The sequence below is a fragment of the Columba livia genome, chromosome 1, assembly GCF_036013475.1.
Source record: "Columba livia isolate bColLiv1 breed racing homer chromosome 1, bColLiv1.pat.W.v2, whole genome shotgun sequence".
Taxonomy (NCBI): Eukaryota; Metazoa; Chordata; class Aves; order Columbiformes; family Columbidae; genus Columba; species Columba livia.
This window is the reverse complement of record NC_088602.1, coordinates 150,501,582-150,526,705: the sequence shown is the minus strand read 5'-3', so window position 1 is coordinate 150,526,705 and position 25,124 is coordinate 150,501,582. Positions and strand designations below refer to the sequence as shown.

General features: G+C 41.7%; 1 protein-coding gene across 1 annotated transcript; it reads left to right on the top strand.

Annotated features, from left to right (window-relative positions):
* The first annotated feature begins 1,771 nt into the window (after positions 1-1,771).
* MKRN1 (makorin ring finger protein 1) lies at positions 1,772-23,152 on the top strand. The gene is made up of 8 exons (XM_065038443.1): positions 1,772-2,316; positions 9,914-10,042; positions 12,199-12,425; positions 18,794-19,020; positions 19,506-19,720; positions 20,417-20,527; positions 20,981-21,119; positions 21,539-23,152. Exons 1-8 carry the CDS (start codon positions 2,144-2,146, stop codon positions 21,749-21,751), a joined length of 1,434 nt encoding a protein of 477 aa, XP_064894515.1. The 5' UTR covers positions 1,772-2,143; the 3' UTR covers positions 21,752-23,152.
* Positions 23,153-25,124: the final 1,972 nt, after the last annotated feature.

Below are 25,124 nucleotides of genomic sequence, written 5' to 3'. Positions count from 1 at the left end.
TTTAACCTGTCTTTAAAAGCTAACATCCTTGCACTTTTACTAGGAGATTATCATGGTTGTTCTAATGGTTCCAAAACAACTTTCCAAATTATTTTAATGGCTTGATGCAAAAGTATTTGATTTTTTTTTTTTTTCTAATGTGAGGTATTTTTTTTTCCAGCTGTTTCTAAGAGAAAATAAAACTGAAAACACAAACCCGGCGTGGTTCCTGAACTTACATTTCTGTGTTCAACACAGTATGAAAAGTGCTCTGTGATGGAATCAGGCACGGAAAATGAGCTTCTTCTTATTAATATGAACTTTTTAAAAAAGGTTTTCCTGATTCTGGCAGCTCAGTTTTCCATTGAAGATCCTGTTTTTTTTTCACAACGGGGGTTTGTGGAACTGAATTTCCAGGCACTCTGGCATTGATCACTGTGCTGCTGGCGTCAGGAGGGAGGAAGCTGCTGCTCCTGACTATCAATGCCACATAGCGCACATGGATCTGGGTCTTTATCTGACTCCAGCTCCTTATCTTGGGTGAAGGTTGGTCTTATACAACCAACCACGTTCATTCCTAAGAACTAAGCATCTCTGTGTCCCGACCTCTGTCCCCCAAATCCTGTGAAATTCAGCTTTTGGCAATCCTTTTTTCTGATGCATACCTTTACCTCGGTTTGAAGTCTGTTATAATCTGTACGTATGCTTCATCTGCTTTTATTTAGAGTTCTGTTTGCCCAGGTCACATCTCCACATGCTCCAGAACACGCCAGCAAGTGCACTCCCAGTAGCTCATTCCTCAGGTCACTTGAGGGCATTTAAGTCATTGTTTCAAGGAAACCTGGAAACAGACTTACTTCTTCTGTCCCCCTAGTGCACTTCCTAAGCTCCTGGCATCTTGGGATGGTGTACTACTGTCTGTGGAGGGGTTTTGATAGATAAAGATCTGTTGCTGAATTAGTCAGGCTCAAAAGAATCTCAAGGCCGCTTTGAGAAGCTGAGAACAGAATCTGCTGTGAGAAAGAGGGGCGTACAGGGCCTCAACATGGCAGAATCATCAGTGAGACTCCAGCGCGTGGACAGCCCATGGTACTCATTTAGCGAATCCATGCCTGGAGCGTGGACGCGTGATTAGAATATAGTTGCATATATAAAGAGTCTTGTTTCTGTAATAAATGGCTTTGCATGATTCACATTGAATCGGAATGCTGAGTCCTTTATCGTTCCAACAACTGCCTATGTTTAAAACAAAAGCTTAATTTCAGTACTTTTCCCTAGTGACTGATAGCTTAGATATGTGTGATTTTACTTTCAAATAGATATGAAAAATCTCTAGCATTGCACTGGCTGAGTTCTGTCTTCGCTTTGCCTCTGCATCCCTGCTTCTGACTCTGCCTTTTGGGGCTGTGCCTAGTATTTGGCTCAAGACTCTTGGCAGTAGGAAGACAAAGGCACAACGCAAATGAGACAAACGGAGTTTCACAACCAGGATTTATGATGGCAGAAGGACGTGATGCTCCTCACCCCAAAGCAGCAGCTCTGAGCTCTGCGGTTGGCCTAGTGCCAACTTTCAGTCTGGGTTTTTGAGGCGCCACTGGGTCATTTCGGTCCCCTCCCGCCCCGCCCGCAGCCGGCTCCACATTGCCGTTGCACGTTCTCCTCTCCGGAGCAAGGCCCGTTTCCAGCCGCTGACTGAAGCAGCCCGAGCGGCGCGGCCCGAGCAGGCCGTTTCCGGAGGCCCCGCCCCGTCAGGCGAGAGCTGCCACTCCCCTGGGCTGACTGGAGCCAGGCGGCCCCCGAGGCCCAGCGCCGTAGTCAAGGTGCCCTTCAGCAGGCCGGGGTCCCAGCCGCGCCGTTAAACCGCCGGGGCCGCGCGGGGACAAGGGCAGCGCCGCGCGCAGCGAACGCCACGCCCCCACGCGCTGTCGCCCGGCGTTCCTCTCCACCAATCGGAGCCGCCCGTTCGGCCGCAGGTGGCGCCCGCATCGCGCGAGGGACGGGACGGGGCGGAGCCGGCGCGCGCCTGAGCGGCGCAAGCTGTCCCACCGCCGCCCGGCCTCGCGCTCCGCTCCGCCCCGCCGCCGCCCGGCTGTGCCCCGTCCGCCCGGCCGGAAGGATGTGCTCCCGGAAGTTCCGGGGCTGCCGCTGTGTGGGATAAACAGTAATGGCGGAGGCGGTGGCTCTGGGAACAACGGCCGGCGCCGCGGCGGCCGCGGCCTTTGAAGCATCCGCCGCAGCGGCCGCGGGAGCGACGGCTGCGGCCTTCGACTTCGCAGCCGTGCCGCCAGACGCCGTGGGGCCGGGAGGAGGCGGCTGGACCAAGCAGGTCACTTGCAGGTACGCGCTGTCCGCAGCTGCTGTGTGCGGGTGGGGGCGGCCGCGGTCGCCCTTCCCTTCCACCCCCCCCACCCCGCGGCCGTTTCCCTCAGCGCCGCTCCCCTCCCCCCACGGTCACGTTCGCGCAGCGCGCGGCCGCAGCGCCCCCTCCCCCCCCCCCCCCCCGCCCTGCCCCGCCCCGCCCGGCGCCCTGAGGGAGGCCTGCGGCAAACTGCGCCGCGGGCCGGGCCGCGCCGCGCCGTGCCGCCGTTCTGGGCGGAACCGGCCGTTGCTGCGGAGTTGGCGGGGGCCGTAGTGCCGAGGAGGCGGTGTCGGCCCGTTGCCGGAAGTACCGGCTGGCGCCGAGCGCGCTGCGGGCCTGGTCTCCGGGAGCCGAACCCGCGGGCGGGGGCGGGACGGGTGATGTCTGTTCTTCAACCTCTGCCTTACGGGAGGGTGTTCCCTGTGGCTCCGCTGTGCAGATGGCGTGGGGATACTGTCCCCTTGCCGTGCCGGGGGGCCTGGAAGCCTTCCCGGCTGCTTGCGAGATGCTGTAGGCCACTACTCATTGTGTGAAAATATGCCCGCAGTGGCCGGTGTGAAGGAGACTGTGGAGCGGAAGTGCTGTAACCGCCTTCCAGAAAACGCGATACAGCAGGAAATAAAACATTATTCAGCTGCTTGTTGTTTCGAATAAAAATTTTTAAATGGAAATAATTTCGTGACTGATATAGCAAGAATTACTTATTAAATCAGAGAACGGGAATAACTCATGATAGACTGAAAAATGTAAGGAGTGCCGGTACTTGTGTTACGTTAAGATTCTGTATGCTGCGTCACTTTCGGTTTGTATTTTCCTTTAAACTGTATTTCTGGTAAATATTTTATATGTGGTAATGGAAATCATCCTGCATGTTGTAAAGCTTGCCAGATGGACTATTTTTAAACTTACAGTGCCTATTTGCTAGCTGAAAGGAATATGAAACAGCTTTTGTGAATATAGAAATATATTAGTCAGTTTATATGATAGCAAATGGTAATCCAAGATTAGCATCAGGGAGCATCTTTTGATTTTTTTTTTTAAGCTGTTTAAAAAATAAAATTGTAAATTACGTTTAACCTGAATGTTTTTGAGCAAATGCACTCCAAGCCACTTGGAAGCAAAAAGGACCATCCCCTGTGCAGAACGGAGGAGGCTCCAGATCTTGATGCGAGATCTATATCTTTTCTGTATATTTTTCCATTAGTGCCAATTGCAGGTTCAAATAGCAGTATTAAGAACCGTTGCTTGGCTTTCACAGGGCGCTTGCTTGCTGTGTCTTTCTTTTGTGCTGTTAAGTACGCCTTTCAGTATGTGGACCATTCCTGTTAACGATTACTGTTTATTTTGGTTAATGCATTGTTAACGTGGCCATTTGAGCAGCACTGTTTCTCAGCTCTCTCCGGGTGTTTCTGCATGCGGAGAGTTTTGCCTGTGAATAACCGGGTTAATATTTGATGCATGGCACTTAAGCGTAGGCCGGTGATGAGAAAGTGCCCGGGAATTATGCTTAGCTCAGCTTTTAAGTGAGCTGCAGGAGTATAGGATAGTGCTTCCTCTATATAGATTGCCTCATTATTTCCGAAGATCGAAAGGCTCAATTAGGTTAGATGGATCGGTGAGAGATACATATACATATATTTTCTCAGGCAACAGACAAAATCAATCAATTTTTTGAAAACAGTGCAGTAGTACAGAAACAGTCAAGTTCATCAGTGTCATGCAGTGCAGTTAGTGTTTAATGTGTCGTGCAGTGAGTCTGTCTAAGGAATATATTCATTTGCAAGCACTCAGGACTAGTGGGAAGTTAAAACTACTCTTTTTAATGGCCTTTAATGTGCTTTAATGTGAGCTTAAATAAAAATGAGTTTTCAGCTTTGGACCTAATGAACCTCGCCATTAATTGGTCTTTTTCACTCTCCCAGTTACCTCGTTGCTTTCTTATTTACTTGTTTATTTTTAGTGAGCCATTCAAGTTGTAGGCAGACAAGCTTTCACTTTAAAGTGAAATCATCAATTTCGACTTCAGCTTCTGGGAATAATTTTGTTTTTCTATTTTGGTTACAGTAGGATGTATTAATATTCAATAAAATATATTTCTTAGTATTAGGTTTGTTTTATCTTAGCAAGGGAGCTTGATGATTTGACTGTGAGATAAAGGGATTGAATTTCAAAACGTGTGTTTTTAATATAGTAGATAGAGCAGTTTCTCTTTGCAGTGCTACTGCACAATTCTATTTGTTTATAGGCTTTATTTGACTCATACGGGTGACAGTAAATGCTGCCTGGAAAACTTCTGGGAAATTGTAGTCTCTTCAGTACAAGGACTTAGTGCTTCATGGCTGGTGGGGGGAATACTGCTTTATTAGAACTGGAAGTTTTAGAATTGGTAGAATAAGTTCACGATGCTCCTTTGAATACCTGATCTGATAAGCTGGTTGACTAATGAGTTTTATTATGCGAGCATGATATCCTTGGGGGGCATGATTGATATCTCAGTGAGCGACACAGTGACTAAAATGAAGGACTCTGATTTCTCCTAGACATCTAGTTTTACAGATGTTACCTTTCTGCTTTTCTTGCCGCTAAAGGTTAGAAGTCTCAGGGTAAAATGTAAGAATTCATGTTCCTTAAGAGATTATGAGAAATAATTTTCTTATATTGTGTCTATGGTTTAGCAGATACTTTTATGGTGTGTAATAATTTATAATATTTTAATCTGGAATGAATTGCAGGGGAGTAAAACTGTAATTCATAGCTACTCTTTATTTACTATTCTGATCCTTTTGTTACTGATACGTTGGAAATAAGAAAAAGGATGGTGGTCCTTACCAAGCTTCTCTTTGCTTCCAGTTTCAGATGGATATGTGCTTTTAGTGAGCAGTGATGTAACCAACATTTTTTTCCAAAGACTTGACACTGTTAGCCCCAGATATTTGTGTTTTCAGTATGTCAGGCAATAATAGTTAAGGTCATCAAGCTGACATAAATACATTACATTTCACTTGTTTAACAACTGAACATACATAAAATCCCTAGCAACTATTTGGTGTATTTTGAGAGTTGTCCGTCTGTTTGCATCTTTGCTGTTCTTTCAGAAAACCTAGGTCAGGTATTTAACTTTTCTTTTAACGTGAAGAATCTGAACCAGTGAAGTATGCCTCCTTAATTCAGTGCAGCACTAGTGATGAGGTGTGGAGTGCAAACCTCTCAACAGCCTGCTTGTATTGTTTCTCAGCTGATTCTTGCCGAAGGAGGTAATGGAGAAGAAGAAATGAGGAGATAAATGCTATTAAGACCTGCTTTTTTTCTCCTTTTTCTTAAGGTTACTAACTCGTATAGAATTCTGTCAACTACTCACTTGGCTGAAAGCCCACATGCTGTGCTAGAACAGCGCATGTCTGGCCTCTTCTGTCTTTTGCCTGAGAATTCTTAGTCTCTGTGTGACACCTGAAGAAGCTATTGAATGCAGTTGGCTGTCATCCTGAGGTTCCCCGATTGCCAGTTATGGCAGTGTCTCAGTTTTTGAAGGAGATTTGAAGGAGGTTGTTGGGTGTGACATTCTAATTCAGCAAAACTAGTAGTTTAATAAACAAAATGGGGTTACCTGAAAGCAGAATTAAGTGGACCTGAAGTAAAGAACAAACCACACTTGAATAAGTGAAAGCATTGCAAGCTTCAAAAGCTATGGAAAGAAGTATTGCATATTGATTTCACTAACAGGATTACAGAGGTAAAGCATCTGAAAGAAGCTAGTGTGTGTTCAGGATTTTATATTGCAGTTACTTGTATTTAACACAGCATTGTCCTTTTGATAAAGGCATTGCAAATTATATTTCTCTAGCTTATGGCAAGTTGTAGAAATAATGCTATTTTAGCAGTGGAAACCAAAATCTTCAGTAGATTATTATACTTTGGAGCATTATGGAAATCAAGGTGGCTGAAACCTAGATAAACTTGAACATTTTAAGTATTCTTGTAAATTAATTGTAGCACTTATAACATCTGATTTCTCACCAGTGGTTGGACTTCCGCGGAGCTGGAGACACAATTAGCTTAATTGCTTTTAGCAAATGTTTTCTCTGTGTTTCCAAAAAATGCCCACCTTGTCTACAGCTTGAGACTTTTGGATATGCAAAGCCTGATTTCTATGCTCTTTTTTTCAAGTACCCCATGAAAATCAGGTTATGCTATTTTGATCAAGGCATCCATAACTGAAAAACATTTCAACTCATGTCTAGTTATAAAATGCCAGTGCAGGTAATTATTACCTCTGTGTGGTGGTATCACTCATGTTCTATACATGCTGAACTGGGATCTTGGTTTGGACCCTGATGAGTTTTCTGGTCTAGTTCCCTGTGCAGCCTCACCAAATTGTGCTGGCATATCTGCATAGGAAAGACAGAGAGTGGTGTTGCCAGAATATGTGTTTCTTGGATGACAGCATCATAGACACTTGGGCAAAATCCAGTTATATACTTGTCTTGAACCAGTTTTACTTTTTCAGATGAAATTACATGTGTTCTCTGTGTGCTTGGACAGAATGCAAATTTCAGCTATCCTACATGCCACTGAGTGAGTCAGGTGATTAATGTATTTCTTGGTTTTAAGGATCCTTTTTTCCTGTAACCAGAAACAAGAGGCTGGTATTGCTGTTCCATAATGTTACAGTTAAATTGAATACTCTGTGTGTGTAAAAACGCACTTCAACAGAAGTTTTGTTACCTTTCACCAAAAATAATGCACTCTGTTTATTTTTTGACGTGACCAAAGCATGTTTTAGCCAAACACAGCAATTTCATACATAAATATTAAATTCTTTGTGACCTTAAAGTAAAAAAAAAAAAAAAAATCTTACCTTCGAGCAGAGTGGGGGGTGAAAGCTGGTGTAATCCATAGAGAAATACATTTTTCTTTCCTCCCACCCCAGCCGCCTTGTTCAAATAATGCTGACTTTGCTGCGCAGGATTGCAGGCCTTTAAAAGTGATGTGTGAATTAAATTGAGCCTGTGAGTGTTTCAAGTTTGTGGGGTTTTTTCCCTTTATAGCCTATCATCTTGATGTAATTAATTGTGACAACAGAATTATATAGAACCTGTATTGGCAGAGGATTTTCTAATATAAACTAGGAAAGAAGGAAAAGGACTTGTGGCACCCTTTCCCCTGTCTAACAAGCAGTGGGAGAGCCTGATTTTTTTTGAGGGTTATGTATTTAAGATATGTTGTCCAAGTACTTTCTAAAAGAAATCCTCACTTGGGGCTGGTGCCTTTCTCTCAGTCACTTATTTCAGCTGTAGTGGTGTCCCAGCACTTCGTGGGCTTGAGTAGCAGTGGGGCTGATCTAGATTAAAAATAGCCACGGGGGCAGCAAAAGGAATGTCGGGTTACATCTGAAGCCATTTTCTGATCTCAGTCAGCAGGTGGCTGTGAAATTGCATGTCTCAACACATGGGGGAAGCAATGCTGTGTGGAAATAAGCAAAGGGTGGAGGTGACAGTTGTTAAAGAACAAACATTTAACAACCTGAATTGTTTTTCACCCTATTGGTGTGACTCCCATTTCTTAAAAGCAAGCCAGAAATTCCAGTTATATTCTGGCTCCATGTGTTCATAGATGGTTGTGTTTTTTTGGCTTTGAGGTGGGTTTGTTTGTGGGTGGGTGGTGATGTTCTGTTGGTGTGAGAGTGGTGGATGTTTGTTTTTTTTTTTTTTCCTTTTCTGTTCACAGTGGAGAGTGCTGGTTGTGGAGTGTCAGTTTTTTGTTTTGTTTTTGCAACACCCTGTTCTGGTGTGTGCTGACATAGCTGTTTGTGCAGCCACCTGGCAAACCTGACTAGGGTACTCTGCTCTGTGGGGTGAATATCCTGCAGAGCCTCATCTTGGTCTTATGCCACTTCTTTTTATGTAGGACCACACTTTTCTTCTGGTTACTATGCAGCTACAGCGTACAGACAAGTTATTGTTTCGAGTGTGAATTGCAGCCTGATGGAAAGTGTCACCCGATGATTTACAAAACCATTTTAGATTTTTTGTTTTGTTTTGTTTTGTTTTTTTTGTTAGTACCTTGAATACATGACTGGTTTTGTGGATGGAGGGTTATGAGCCCTCTTAAGATACACCTCAGGTTTTAATATATCACTAATACTGGATTACATAAGTAGCTTTGGTGAATTGTTCACTTTGATTTATCTAACTTCTTAAAAAGTATAGCAGACTAAGTACCTATGGAGAAGTTCATGCAGATCAAAAACTTGACACCTTTTAAGTTTAGTAATGTCTATTTGAATGTGCTGTGTTGTGAAGAGCTATCCTAATCTTTGTTTGGGCTGCTGAAAAATGATCCTTACATCTCCTGTGCTGGCTGTAGTGCTGTGTGGCTGCACAGTCAGCTGAGTTGGAGAACATGATCCTGCTGCCTGTGTAGGTGTGATAATACCAACAGTAAATGGTGAAAGTGTGCAAGATTGGCTTAGAAAGGTAGAATGTGCTTTTCAGTCTTTCCTCAAGTGGTGTTTTGCGTGAGACCTAAGACCTAACAAGTTTCCTTGTTTGCCAGGTCTTGTTATTTCCAATGAGTTCAGAGTTTGCAACTTACTCAGTATCTTGGGACCCTTGTTTCGCATCTAAACTGAAGTGTTGGTAGACATACTGATAGACTAATTTCTTACATAGGTTTGGGGTTTGGTGGTTTGTTGGTGTTTTGTTTTTTGTTTGTTTGTTTGGTTTGGTTTTGTGTTGTGGCTTTATTTTTCCTTTTTGGCTAATACTTGCATGTGGATTGGGAAAGATGTACTTCAATGTGTGTTTTCACTTGTGTGGATGTAGATATACTGAGTCTTACTTGCACTGCCTTGAATTTAAAGAAGCTTGTGTCTTTTAGGTTAAAATTTAGAACAAATTGGAAATGACAGTTTTCTTGAGTAGCTGAATTTGAGGATGCTCAGTTAAACTTGCTTTATTTAACATGCTAAAATTCAGTAAGCTGTCCTCAAAAGCTTTGAAACCACACAGTTCTTTCAAGACAGGCAGCACAGTATGGAAGCAAAGTGCTTCTACTGATTATTTGACTCCTATGGCAAAAATGAACATGTATGTTTTGTCAGATGTAATTATCCATCACAAACACTTTTCGCATTATTGAAAAGGAAATTACTTCTGATTGAATTATTTACAAATTCAAAATAGATTTAAGCCCTGATTTTTGGATTCAGTAGTGGGCTTTTTTAAGGTTTTTGTTGGTGTCAGAACACATGAGCTATAAGTAAAGCTTTGTCCCCATCTACTTTGTTGAAGACTCTTTCCTCTCTGTGTCGTAGCCCAGGATAACATTTGTTTTGCAGGTCTTTTTCAGGCTTTTGTAAGCTGAAGTCCCTAAATGTGCAGCACAGTTCACTGGAATAGCTAAGGCTTCATCTTTTCTCATTCTTATTTGTATGTTTTTACTGGTATGTGGTCCCATGAGTCATTAGTGGTGGTCTTAATTCAGCATACCTTGATTTATAAAGTAACTTGTCATCCAAGTGTGTTTTTTACAGCTTCAGTTCTTCTCCTTAATTCACAGTAATCTTCTGTCCTACAGATATTTCATGCATGGAGTTTGCAAGGAAGGGGACAACTGTCGCTACTCCCATGATCTCTCCACTGGTCAGTCTGCAATGGTGTGCAGGTATTATCAACGAGGATGCTGTGCTTATGGAGATCGTTGCAGGTAAAGTAATTCCACTGACCAACCTGGAGGGGAGTTATTTCACACTGAGTCCCTGAGTAGAGAGCTCAGAGAAAGGCAATGAATCTTAGTGTTTTCCTCTATCATTGCAACTTCAGACATTTATAGAAACAGCTTATTTTCACAAACTGTCTTCTCTTGGTAAACACTATAGCATTTCTTTGCTACAGAGATACATAAGTGAAAGCAAGCAAGGAAGAGAACCGTTTTTAGTAAAAATACTGGTTGTCAAGGTGTGGGTTTTTTATTTGTTTATTAATAACATGAGTATGTGAATTAATTGAAATCTGAGGGTACATTCAAACTAGCTGAACTGGTGGAACCAAGGTGTGTTTGGTAAGTGATCATAAAAGCCTGAACAGGTAAGGTTTTGCCTTTGTGGTTTATTTGTTTGGTTTTGTTGTTTTGTGTGGATGGTGGTGGTGGTGTGTGTGTGTGTGGTTTTTGTCTGAATGTGTCTGTCTCTTCAGGAATTGCTACTTGGACACATGAACTGCCATTTTGGAAAAGTAATGGGAGCATAGTCATGTAGGTTCTAAAATGTTGCCTGTACAAAATGGCCCTATGTTAAGAAAACATAGTATGACTTAGCTTATACCTTTGAAGTTTTTCCCTTGTGCTGGTGAGGCTGCACCTCGAATCCTGTGTTCCATTTTGGGCACCTCAGTACAAGAAAGACATTGAGGTGCTGGAGAGAGTGCGGAGGAGGGTGGTGAAGCCGGTGAGGTGCCTGGAGCACAAGTCTGATGAGGAGCAGCTGAGGGAACTGAGGCTGTTTAGCCTGGAGAAAAGGAGGCTGAGGGGAGACCTTATCACTGTCTACAACTACCTGAATTAAGGTTGTAGCATGGAGGGTGTTGGTCTCTTCTGCCAAATAGCAAGTGATAGGATGAGAGGATATGGCTTCAAGTTGTACCAGGGGAAGTTTAGATTGGATATTAGGAAAAAATTCTTCACAGAAAGGGTTGTGAAGCACTGGAACAGGCTGCCCAGGGAAGTGGTTGGGTCACCGTCCCTGCAGTTACTTAAAAGACACATAGATGAGGTTCTTAGGGACATGGTTTAGTGCTAGAGTAGTTAATGGTTGGACTCTGTGATCTTGAGGGTCTCTTCCAACTGAAATGATTCTATGGTTCTGTGATTGTCAAAAAGAAAAAAAGTGTGAAGAATGGAAACAAATGCTTCCTAGTTTAGCAAAGTGTTATAAAGGCTTAGGGATGTTTGCATCATCTTAAGTTTACTTTATTAAAATTTATCAGGAGTTTTAATATGGTCTTGTTGCAGCTCTAATGTACGATTAAATTTTTGCATCACGACTTTATATGGTAGTTTATGCTTAGCTTTACTTTCGTGTTTATTATGCAGTTACTGTGTACGAGAGGTAACAGAAGCAAGCTTTTGTGTAGGGTTTTGCCAATGTTGCTTTCTTGATCATGTAGGTACATGGTCTCTGAACTTTTGATCATGCACCCCATCACTAGAAAACTTTTGAGCATCCCGCGATACATATATATTTATAGATTATACATATCTGCTACTGTATTGATATATTATGTACCTGATGAAACATACACAAAACTATAAATTTTTAAAAGGCTGTAATAAAGACAAAATAAACAAAATTTTATAAATATTTTAATGGTTCCCAAACCATTTTTGCTCTCACTAAAAGCCTTTTTAGTAGTAATATTTTTTACTGGTAGTAATCTTGATTGAATATGCTTCATTTAAAAAAAAAAAAAAAAATCTTAATGTTTTGTAATGCAGTGACCTGAAGGTTTAGTTCAAAATTAGCTTATTCCAGTGCTTAGTTTTAATGGTTGTTATAGCTGAAAAAGATCTTTCACAAAGTTACGCAGATCCAAAAGGAAGAAGTGTGGTGTTGGCTGCACTTGCCAATGCTGCTCCATTTCCTTGAGAATCATGGAGTACCTTCTCTTTCTTAAAGCAGTGCTGACAGATGACTCAAGTGGAAGCACTTCTCTCTAAAGGGTCATTAGTGGCTTTCTCTTGAGGCCATTTCTAGGCCATTCTTCAGAATAGCTTGTTTACCTCTTAATAAGTTTATTTACAATCCTTTGGGCTGCTTTGTGGGGGTATTTTTTGGTGAAGAGTTGACATGTGCTTTAACTCTTTAGATATGAACATACCAAGCCACTGAAACAGGAAGAAATGACTGATGTGAATCCAGATGAAGAAATTTATGCCTCAGTGTCCTCGGACTTCGCATCGCTCCCTGAAACAGTTGAAGAATTTATTGCTGAGATAGAAGATGAAAATATAGATCTGGCAGCTGCAGGAGTAGGTGCTGAAGATTGGGTGAATGCTGTAGAGTTTGTCCCTGGGCAGCCATACTGTGGACGTGGTAAGCTGATCATGGGATGACAGTAGATTTCTGTCATGGGTCAAAAGTTTACATATAGTGTACTTACTTTAGTGTTTTTGGTTTTGTTGAGTATAGCTGTTCTTATTTATTAAGCACTTCTTGTGATCTTTCCTTAACTTATGCTTGAATTTTCCAACTTGAATAGTGAGACTGTTCGACATCAATTGCTGCTGCATCCTAATGTTTCGAAACCAGGCAAACTTAAAGACAGTCTTGCCATAACTGGCTTCCTTCTGTTACGGCTCTGAACGACTCGGTGAATCTCTGTCTTTGAAGTGTAATTTGCATATATGATGGGAGAAGGAAATAGTAGTGGTGCAATTAATGTCAATACTCTGAAAAGATAATCTGCTTTTTGGGGTGGTGTGTGTTTGTTTGTTTTTTCCCAATCTTCTAAAGGTTTTCTAGTGGAGGTACAGATTCCTGAAGAATGAATTGAAACCTAATGCTTGCTTTTATGAATCCCATGACCAGAGGCTGAAAATAATTTATCCTAGTTACCATTCTGAGACGTGACTCTAATATGGTGACAGCTCATTGAGAATGAAATTAAAGAAGATAATCATATGGGACCAGACTGTTTAATTAGCATACTTGTCATCTGCTTTCCTTGCAGAAAGATAGCACAAAGACTTGAAATTTAGGTGAAACACAGGCTGAATGTGTTTACTTTAGCATAATTTAATACTTGTCTCTCTAAAACTGAGGACTTATTGCTATGAATCTAAAATGGACACTTTGTGTCCAGAAGAATTTGAAGTTGTCATACAGTGCTCAGATTACACTTATTTGTCTCTACAGCACTACTCAGGTTCTTGGATCTGAAAAGAGGGGTTACCTTCTCAATGTTACAGGGTGCTACTGGAGCCTGCTCTGATCTGATTTGAGGAGGGGAATGGGAGCAACATTTTGCTAGTGTTGTTGAGAAGTTTGATTATGGAATTGTTTGGTGTATCTGTGACATGGGTGTAGTCCAAAGGAATGAAAACTTGTTTTCTATCTGTTACTGTGTCACCTTACTGTCGTAAAAAATGTGGCTTCTGTGTTCATTGAGACAAAGGATCCCTCATTTAGATTGAGAAGGACCTCTAGATTTCCAGTAGTTCGTTTCCTGCTCAAAGCTGGGTCAGCTATGTCAGGTTGCCAAGGGCTTTGTTTAGTTGAATTGCTGTCCTCAGAGATGTTCCAAACACCATAATCTGGGCAACCTTTGTAGTGTGTGACTTTTTTCACAAGTCAAAACTCTGTCCTCATATGTCATTGGATTTTTCTCTGCCTCAGCTTCCCTTCTGTCTCTTGCCCTGTGCACATCTGAGAAGAGCCTGGGTCTGTGTTGTTTGGGTTTTGTTTGTTTTCTACACTTTTCCATTAAGTAGTTGAAGATAACAAAAAGATCACTTTTTAAGTCAAACAAGTCCGGTTTTGTTAATCTCTTTTCATGGGCTTCAGCCCCTTTAATGGCTGGGAATCAATTCATTGTTAGTTTGAACAGCCAGAGATCTTTTAAATACGCCTGATTCCTTACAGGAGAGCTGGTGCTTTCTCTGAAATTCCTGAAGCATAAGAGCATTTCATTATACCTTAAGTTTTACTGAAGCAATTATTTCTTCTAGGGGGTCAGGCTTATTTGTTGTGGAAACTTGTGGCTGCCACATGTTAAGTTAAATAACAGTGCCTTCTCTGAATCTTGTTCCAAATTCTGTGTTTGTCACGGAGGCACCCTGAGGTTAGTTTAAGGGACACCAGGGTCCAAAACAACTTTTATTAAACCGGTGAGAAACAGGGTTTTAGCACTCCAAAGTGACTTAAATAAAGGTTCAGATATCAGTTGAGGAAAATTATTAACAGGCAGCAATTAATACAACAGGCGGTCCACAGTGTGCATGCACATGGCTTCACTCAAAACAATGCCGGAGCCGGCCCTGAGTCCCAGAGAAGTACACACTTGCCTAAACACGGTGTGGGATTATTTTTAAAGAGATACACGTACTCGTAGTGAGTACGGGAAGTGTACACTCGTGATTCTGCGAGGGTAAATTTATAATACACTCACAATCCTGCGAGGATTAATTCCGTGCAAATGTGCACGGAATACTACATGTGCTTATGTGTAAGCACGGGAGGAAAATACACCCGCGATTATGCGAGGATTAATTTTACACATGCTCATATGGAGCACGGAAAGTTACATGTGCATATGTGCACATAAAGTGTAAATATACTCGCGATCCTGCGAGAAGTTTTACTCACAGCTGTGGCGGCAAGACAAGCGGAGTCTGCATCCCTGGGGGAGCAGTTCTCGGCGGCAGCATCTTGCTCGTGCTCCGAGAGACCCGCGACAAAGGGCGGAGTCTCGACGAGAATCCCGTTTTTATACTGGCTGATCAGATCTGACTGTAGGCATTCTAGAAGCTTCTCTGCACACCCACCCTGGCTGTGGGTGCCCCTGAAGCCTCCAAACATCCCCCACACTGGCCGCAGGTGCCCAGCGCTCAGTGGCGCCTCAGCACTCCCTTCTCCTAATGGCCCTGGCCAGGGTGCTCTGGGGCCAAACAAAAGAAGGAAGCTGTTAGCCTCAAGTAGCAGAGAGAGAGGGAGATGTGCCTACTCCTTCCATACTGGGGGAGGAAGGGGGGTTTCCATTCTGCCACAATGTTTTGTATCCTTTGAAATTTAATGTATTTTAGTGTACAAACATGTTCAACTGTTTCTGTTCTGAACAGTGTTACATGGTGCTGATTTCCATGGTGACTTTTTAAAAGCTGCTTTTCAAAAACTTTTCTGAAGCCACTGTTTAAGCTGTAAAAATAAATAATTTTGCTGTAGTCATCAGGAAGATGTGTGCAGTGTGTACCACGGTGTATACTTGAAAGTATATATTAGTATATATATATTATTCTTATCAAATGCCTGGAAAAGCATACAGGTACTTGGAAACTTTAAAATGGAATCTATTTCTCAAGATTGGTTAGAAGCCTTTGTGTTTCCAATTGTCTTAAAAAATGTTGAAGATTTGGAGTTGGCAGTTTACCCACGTGTAACTTGGTCTATAATGCTCATCTTTTACTGTAAAACAGGACATTCTGCTAATGCAGATGACTCTCTGATTTGGGACTAAATCTGATATCTTGAAGATGACCTCAGGGCCTAGCAAAGAAAATAGGGACAATTCTTCAGGTATCACCTGTTTGATATACAGATGCACCACACTTCTGTATTTGTTCTGCTGCCACTACTGCTAGATGTTCTGGAATAACTGAGAGTAGAAAGGCAGAAATGTAAGAAACATTCTGAATTGGGTAGCTGTTTCCTGCTGCTGCAAGATGAACATATTTGATGCTATGAAGTAGTGTCCTAGAGTGAAAGCTGGTGGTGTGTGAATTTAAGGTAATGAACCAGTTTTTTCACTCATGTGAATATAATCCTGTTGACTGTGAACTGGGCCGTGAGAAGAAAGAGATTGGGTCCACCTGCTGGTGATTAGTGGTCTTCGGAACAGAAGGCAAAGTAAATGGTACTCTGAGGAATGATGGATTCAGAGCTACTGAGGTGATGGAGTCTTGTGAGTTTCCCTAATTTTGCTTTCAAAGAGGAGGCAAAACTGTAGCAGGAACAGTGCAGTAGATACAGGAGGTATGCATGCAGGGCTTTAGGTTATGGGAGCTGAGGTATTCAGAAGTGGAAATGCTAATTTAATTTTTGTTTCATAGAAATACAGTTCTTGCTGGGGAAGTGCTGGGACAGCACAGAAGGCTGGGACTAGAAAACTAGTCACTTTTAGCATGTTTTCCTCTCCCACATTCTCATACTGTAGAAGTACCCAGAGCCATTATTAAAGACTGACAATTCATAGGTATCTTCTTGTCTAGACATCTAGTCCCTTCCAATCCCAAACATACTGTGATACTGTGAGTTGATTGTACTTTTTTGTGCAAGGATGGTATTGTGGATTGGGCTGGAATTTAGTAGCTGTACTGTGGATTGTGCTTATTAACTTAAGTAGCTATTGTTCATGGTGGTTTGTTTGTTTTTTTGTTTTTTTGTTTTTTTTTAAGTAACACATCTATACTTTTGTTGTGCCTAGATGTGAAGGTCTGCGCTCTCATGTGGACCAGCATAGTAAATAAATAGGTTTCTAAGTCAGTGTCTGGAGGGTTAAGACTTTAAAGCCTTTATTCTCAAAGAACCTCAAGTAATAAGTTTGTGTTTTGTTTTGTTTTTTTTTAATGAATAAAACCCTTACTGAATAAAGGTTTTACAAAATATATCCTTGAGAGGAGTGTAGGTGACCCCGGACAACTCTTCTGTTCAAATGTGGCTCTTCTTTCAAAGTCTGCATTTTCCAGGGATATAGGATTGCCTTAAACAAAGATCATATTGCCAGCCCCATTAAAAGTAGTAGTGTATCACTCAGTCTTTTGAAACTCAGCTGTATTTAGCTGTCTAGTAGGCTTCTTCCCATCTGTACTACAATATACTAAACTCTCCTTCCTCAGGAAGTGTCAGACAAGATGTCAGAAGTCATGTGAATCATCTAGGTAAAAAAAATTCTAATATTAACTTGAAGGAATACTGGCAGAAATTAGAGTTGAGGGAATAGAAACTGACTGGTAGTAATGATTTTTGTTACTTATTTTAGAAGTGGAGACCATGGATTTCAAACTGGGGAGGGGGAGTTTTAATTAGTAAATACAAATTTTCATAGTCTGTTCAACTACTCAAAGAGTAGGTAGAGCCTATTATGTGGTTATGTGTTACTTTTCTTGGTGCCAGTTCACTAGGACTCATGGGGAAGAAGGTGTAATTAAATTTCTTTTGGTTGGGAATCTCTTACTAGAAGACGAGCAGGTTGAGAGTTGACTTTTTATTCTGTCACTAACTTTTGAAAAATGTCTTTCTAGTGAACTGACTGACCCAGGTTCAGTGTCAGTGACCTCTAAAGTCAGAGATGGTTCAGGAAGCAGACTTGAATTTATTTTGAAAGCTGCTAATATTTTCCTATGCTGATCCTCAATACTTTCTTATCCCTAAAAACTGTAAGCTCTTGAGGGCCTGCTGCTTCTTTTTCTCTATACGTCCAAAACCAACCAGACTAGTACATGCTTGTTGCATCTCTTTGCTCCATGGGAATGAAGTGTGAGCATGCAGTCTGATTCTTTTAGAAGTCTGTCCTTTATTTATACTGATCTAAGTACACCTTTGATAGTTTTTGCTTACTTGCCCAAATCTAGTGCTCAGACGACTTAAAGTTATTTTCTGATAGCATAGATGACTTTTTACTGTTATAACAGCTACTGGTCATATAAATTAAGTCAATTAACACCAATTCTTCCTGGTGTTTATTCTGAACATAGTCATTCTTCGTTCTCCTGTATTTACTATATCTTCAGTTTCAAACTGACTGCTTTTGTTTTGTGATCCTACTTACGATCTCAAAAGGCTGTTTTGCTTGTGGCGACATAGACAAGCATATGTTCAAGAGGTACAGGGAGAAGTGTTAAGCAGAAGCTGTCTACACAGGGATGTTGCTTCAATTTAGAATAAGGTAAGGGAATGTACTTAGTTGGGATTTTGAAAAACCGATAGCTAGCTTAGTATACAGTGAAAACACCCTGAATTTCAGTTTCTTAAAGTTAGGTTTATGTGTCTGACTAATAGATGGGCTGTTTGTTTAGGGTAGGGTTTTTTGGCAAGTATCTAGAAATAGAGTTAGTTTGGTGAGAGGTGTGAACACAGCCTTTGTGTCATTCATATAGATGTATGGGAGTCTAGAAGTGAAAGTCTGCTGTTCAGGCTGAATAACAACATACTAGTTAACCTGCACAGAAGGAACTGCTAGTGTGGTGTTTCCGTACTCTCATTTTATTATGCTGGATACTCCTTTATTGTTTCAGCTGTGTAGTTTTTGGGAAAAAGCCTGTTAACTTCAGCCAGTGTGGAATTGATTCTCAAAGCAGTGAGGGATTTGTAAACTTATTTAGTTGTTGTTGAGCAAGAGCTTGTATAAAAGTGTACTTAAACTGCTGAGGTCTCATGAGGTTTTTCTAGTGCGGTCTCAACCTGTAAATGGATCTGAATCTGACCACTGAAATCTTGATTGCTTTGGTCTTGTCTGTGTTGAAGGATAAAGAAATTAGTCATGCTTTCTTGAGTGGGAAAATAACTGTTAGTTCAGGTTGAGGATCTGTGAAACTTGGACTGAAGTGACCCTTGGTTGTTTTTATTATTTTCTTTGGGTAACTTCAGCCAGGGCTATACAAAGATTACTTCACATTAAAATAATGTGTTCTCACTCCCAGTGCTTTAAATCTGAATGTATTACTTACTGAGCTTAATTTTGTTCCCAGCTGCTCCCTGCTGCGCTGAAGCACCCTTGGAGGAAATGGTGATTGAAGAAGAATATGAAAAGCAGGAGGTAGATGTGGAGATAAAGAAGGAGCTGTGCCCCTACGCTGCAGTAGGAGAATGTCGTTATGGAGAAAACTGCGTGTATATTCATGGAGATGTGTGTGATATGTGCGGACTGCAGGTCTTGCATCCGATTGATGCTGCACAGAGATCCCAGCACATAAAGGTAAGAAAACAACTGTCTGGTGTTAAACAGCTTTAAGTTATTGCTTCCTAGCTCCCCACAGTCACTTGTCACTAATCTCCTTTCATTTGAAGGTACATGCAGGTCAGGCAGTGAATGAAATTCCTGTTGTAAACTGGACTGTTTCCTGCCAGGGCCATATTCAAAAGCAGCTGGGTTTCCTTATCTGTACTTGGAGAGCAGTCTTCCCAAAGATACTAAAGCTTTGTTCTTTGCCTACTAAAACTGTCTGGTCTTTTAGATTGCCTTATGTTTAAAAGCAGTGTCTGAAGAAAGGAATTTCCAGTCTGAAGTAATTGTTCCCTGCTCTTTTAGCAATTTTTTCAATTGAGGATAAAGATTTTTCAGCTTAGTCGTACTCCATTCATCATGCAAAACAGCAGAGTAAAACTGAGCTTAAAAACATCTTAGATTTCACCAGGTGACCAGTTGCCTCTGTAGTCGTTTTCTTTGTCTCTCCTTTTCAGTCTTGCATTGAAGCTCACGAGAAGGACATGGAGCTTTCATTTGCCGTCCAGCGTAGTAAAGACATGGTGTGCGGGATATGCATGGAGGTGGTGTATGAGAAAGCTAATCCTAGTGAGCGCCGCTTTGGGATCCTCTCCAACTGCAGCCACACTTACTGTCTCAAGTGCATCCGCAAGTGGAGGAGTGCTAAACAATTTGAGAGCAAGATTATAAAGTGAGGCACTTTCCCATTTCGATTGTGCTTTGTTACTATGGAAGAACTTAGTAACTTGTGACAACTTGCAACAGACTTCCAGATGCAGACTACAGAGGCTGCATTTAATGCGTACTAACCTTAGTTTGGAAGTGAAATAATTAAGGATAACATTTGCACTCTGATTTGGTTAATATGGGTTAAGTTTTCAAAACTCACTTAATGGTAGGAAAATAACTTTGATTTAATTAGTAGCATGTTGTCCAGTGGTTACTGTTTTACGTCTTGGACACCCACCCAGGAGTCTGAAAACAGATTAACCATTTCAGAATGTATGCTGCTTAATTCATTACCATCCCAGTTCATTAATCAGTTGACAAAACATTTCTCCATTTAAAGGCTGTTCTAAAAAAAAGTTCAAATCAAATAAATACAGAAGTCAAACCAAAATAAATGTATTTAATTCTAAAGAAAAAGGAGTCTGTGTGAAGTGTGTTTTCAAGCATTTCTGAGACAAGCTGACCAGCTGCCATTGTGTTCTTAAATAAGAGTGTTTTGGTTATCTACATGTGTAAGAGAGAATCTAGATTGAAAAGCCCATACAGCAAGCGTGTGGGTACAAGGCAACTTTTAAGATGGATATATGCCATGAATTGTCATATAGGAGAGAGCGCCCTGTAATGTGGAATTTTGCAGCACAGTCTGTTCATTCCCCAGGTCCTGCCCAGAATGTCGGATCACATCTAACTTTGTCATTCCAAGTGAGTACTGGGTGGAGGAGAAGGAAGAGAAGCAGAAACTCATTCAGAAATACAAGGAGGCAATGAGGTATGAACACTGCAGCCTTTTGTCAAGTTGAGACAGTAGTGATAAAGACACATCTGGAGAAGAAAGGGCTTGATGTAAAGCCCTGTCACACTTTGTTTCCACCACCACATGTGTAGTGTGTCCTTACCTATCTGCTCACAGATGCATGCAACCACACAGTTGCACAGCTGTTCCTGTGTTCTTTGACCTCAGTCTTTCCCTTCTGTACACAAAACACTGGTGGCGTAGCCGTAAGTTAGTACAAGCTTGTGCACTGCAAGCCATCGATGTCCCTGTGCATGTATCACTCTGCACACATGGTGTACTACATGATTTCTGCGTGTAGGTGTGTACTGACAAAATACCGTCAGTTCCAAATGGTACCTGAGATCCCTTTTGGACTACAGGTAAAAGCAATTCTGAAGTCTGGTTGGGGTCTGCTGTGAGTAAGGGTTGCGATATTTTCCTTTCCAGCAACAAGCCATGCAGGTATTTTGACGAAGGCCGTGGGAGCTGCCCATTTGGAGGGAACTGTTTTTACAAACATGCGTATCCTGATGGCCGCCGAGAGGAGCCACAGAGACCCAAAGTGGGAACATCAAGTAGATACCGGGTCAGTGCTGCTGTTTTTGTCCTTTCTATACAAAGAGAGCGAAAGAGGGGCATGCGTTAAAATCAGTTGCCCTGAGAAGAGGGAAATGTTGCCTCTTTTTCTGCTTCTGATAGAACTCTGTAATGGTGAATTTGAAGGAGGTGGTAGTCTGAAGTATTTGATTGCTGAAGGCCAAGATGAAAACAGTCAATTTTAAAAACTTTCCTAGTACACCAAGATACAGAAGTAGAAATGTTGGGCAGCATTCATAGGGCTGTGTGAGTGTAAGTGCTACTAGAGGTTGGTATCTCCTTGAACAAGAAAACATGGTTTCTTGCATGTCAGAAAGTGCACTGGGGTCTGTACCATGTCAGCCTCTGGGAAGACTCCTACCTTGTACTGCTTGGTCACCTGGGGAAATACTTGTGTTCCACTTGCAGGCCCAGCGGAGGAATCGGTTCTGGGAGTTCATCGAGGAGCGAGAGAACGGTGATCCATTTGAGACCGATGAAGACGAGGTGGTGACCTTTGAGCTTGGTGAGATGTTGCTTATGCTGTTGGCAGCAGGAGGTGACGATGAGCTAACGGATTCCGAGGATGAGTGGGACTTGTTTCATGATGAGCTGGAAGATTATTATGATTTGGATCTATAGCACCTGTCAGTGGAGTGTGGACTGTCGTCTTGGCTTCCGGCAGTAGCTATTACCTGTGGTGTTGTGGCAGTGCCTGTGTTTCTCCTAGGCAGGCCGATCAATTCCAGGTGCTGTTGTAATAACTTTTACCCAGGGTCTGTCTCTTCCCCTCCCATCCCTTCCCACCCCAGGAGTGTTGTTTTTCCTCTGTTTAAACAAATAACAAGAAATAAATCTTTAAAATGTTAGTTTTTGTAAAAATGAATTTAACTGTCAAACAGTTAGCTTAGGTTTGTTGCTTCATCTGTGTACCCAACAGAGTTCACCCAATTCCAGGGTTAAAGTGTTTACAGGACTTCCACACTCATTTTGAAGAGCCCAGATACAAAAATGAGCAGTGGCCATGCAGTGGGGATGTAAATTGGCTGATGGCCTTTTTTTCTGTCTTTGTACCAATATTTCTGATTTCAGGCTAGATACAAATACTTTCTTTCTGGCATCAGCTCTGTTCCAGCCCCCTCATGTACACATCTTCATTTGTGATTTTGGTCTCTTGTTTACTTGCACATTACTATTACTACTGTGTAACCAGAACCAGGTGTGAACGTTCTGGGTTTTTACTGTGTTTAGCATGAAAGGAAAATGTCGTTGTGAAAGGAGAACTCTCTATGTGTATATACAGATAAATGCAGAGTTGGACCTCAAGGATGAGGGGACTCTGTGTAAGTTAAAAATAACAAAACCATCTTTCATCCCCTCTTGCTGCATGAAATCTAGCCTCTAATTGGACATGAAACTGGTTTAGTGGTCTCAGCCCAGCCTGTGGCGGTGATCTTAACTGTTGCTTAACTCAATTGATGGCACTCCCTGATAACACCAGCTCTCTTTTGTGTGGATGATTAGGGTTGTCCAGGAGCAGAAATCCAGTTAGCCAGGGTGGGGTCAGAGTAACACCAGAGTGGCCCCTCTAGCTTTATTGCTCTCTGAGTTTTAGAACTTGGTGTAACCACATAAGCTGTGAGCTTTGCTAGGAAATGGCTGTGCCTCTCAGCTGTTTTGAGGTACATGTGCCTCTCAGCGTCTGAGTTGGGCAGGTTGCCTGGTGGAGCTGTTCAGCTTACGTGAGTTACTGCTTACAAAGGCAGTCATGCAGTTTCTGGCTGTAATTTGCATTGAGAAATTACTTTGCCACCAAAGCCCCAGCACAGGAATTTTAACCTCGCATTACGTTATTGCTGTTTTTTATTGACTTGTGGATGCCCCGTGATCTGTTCTCCTGCTGCTCTTGTCCCCTAGACTGCCTCTCCTTTCACTTTTAAATGGAATGAGAAATTGTTCTGAGGTCTATAACGTATTGTTTTGCAGCTGCCTTTTGTAAGAAGCACTTTTCCCAAATAAAAAAAATCAAAAAAAGTGAAACAAGATGTCTGTCTGTTCTTTGAAGTTTGGCGCTGCTGTGTTTCAGCTTGACCAGTTATTTTTTGTGTTTCTGTAAATATGTGATTTTTCCTTGCTTATAACCTTTCCAACAAAGAACCTGTAACGGAAGGCGTTCTGAACACAGCTGAGGTGATTGAACTGCTGAAAGAATATATGGCACTAGTGGGAACAGACATGGCTTCATTTCTCACAAGTAAGTTCTGCACTACAGTACTAAATTTGTCCTTAACAAAGTCAATTGCAGTGCATATTCTAGTGTTAGGTTCTGTTGCAATGCTTTTTGGACAGCAAGTCTAAGCATTAGTGCAGACTACCTCCTGAGAATCCACATGCTGCTTTAAGCCTATGTGTGTTCAGAAAGAAACATTCTTTTGCAGAAATACATGAAGTTGAAAGTGAACTACTAGAAACATATAGAGATGCTGAGGGCTATGACTAAGAAAAATTTAACTGAACAGTCTAACCCCATCTTTGTGGGTTGTTTTAGGTTTTTGTTTTGTTTGTTTTTTTTTTTTCTTCTCAGAGGCAAGTAGCAGAGGGAGAAAAAGATTTGAACATAATTTGCACAATGGACATTTAAAACTGAGATGGGGAGAAACACACAAAAAGGAAGGCTTTGAAGTAGAACTAGCCTATCCCCCCCCTACACAGTGAACAAAGTTAACACTCTATTGGAAAGCTGCATTCAAACTTAACAAAGCTTGGTTCTAGTAAGATGGAAAAAGATAATAAACTTACCAGCCAGAGCACACGGATCAGCTTTCTGTCATAAGGGGTCACACATGGCCTGCTTTACTTGTGTGGGTGCACGTGTAGCACAGTGGCGGATGCTGCTGCTTCCAAACCTGACTTCTATATGAGTTATAGGGGAAGCTGAGAAACGTATGCATGGATGATTTGCTTTGGTGGTGGCTGTTCTGTCTAGCTGCAAGGTGACTGATGTAGTCATGCGAATAGTGATAAATAGTTTCTGTTCATCTCATGCTTTGAAGCATGCTGTAGCTCTTGTTCTGTGAGTTAAACTGCATGTATTTGTCATCAAGCAGTACTGCTGTGTGTCACTTCCACTGTGAATCTTGCTCATAGTAGGCCTGTTTCTAAGCTTCCTGTTGCACTTTGATTTCTACCTCCTCCTCCCAAACTGGAATGACTGAAAGGAAAATGGCCTTGGAAATTAGTAATAATGTTAGTAGGCTGCTATATTTTTCCTTTGAAAGAACAGGAATAAATTCAGGAGAATTAAGGCAATTTTTTAATGCAAAAAAAAAAAAAAAAAGGGAGATGACTTGGGCTGTGCTACGTTTGAGCAAATACCTAAGGTACAGAAACTGAAGAGACCAATGAGAGTAGTGTCAAGATGAAAAAGGTATGAAGACTCTCTAAACTACCACCAGCAAAATCTTGATTGCAAAACAAAAATCTTCAGGAAAAGATACATGCTCTCACTTGAAGTGCCTTAGCTTTATTCCCTATGCAAGAATATATACATATGGTTTGACATAAAATTGCGCATCTTGTTGTTAAGTGCAAAATAAGCATCTGCTGCCCATTCTAATTGGTTGGAATGTGATCATATAAGCAAAGAGTGCTTCTTACAACCTCTGCTGTTTTAGTTGAAATATTGATAGCTCAGCTCTTGCATGATTGTAGCCCAAGATGTATTTTAATATTGCTGAGGGGATGCCTGGTTCATTTAAATGAAATACAAAGTAATTCTTTCCCACTAGAGCAGATACAAAATAGGTTTCCATTTGGAGGATATGGAGAAGCGTGAGGTGTCTCATGTTTGGAACAAAACCTGTGTAGATGGAATTACTAATGCTGCAGCAGCCTAAAACAAGGGACTCTGTGGCCCCTCAGCATTGAGATATAATACACAACTGTGCTGTAGAGATGAAGTTGCTACAAAGTCAGTTTTAATCTAATGCTAGCATTACTAAAGAGGCATTGCTAA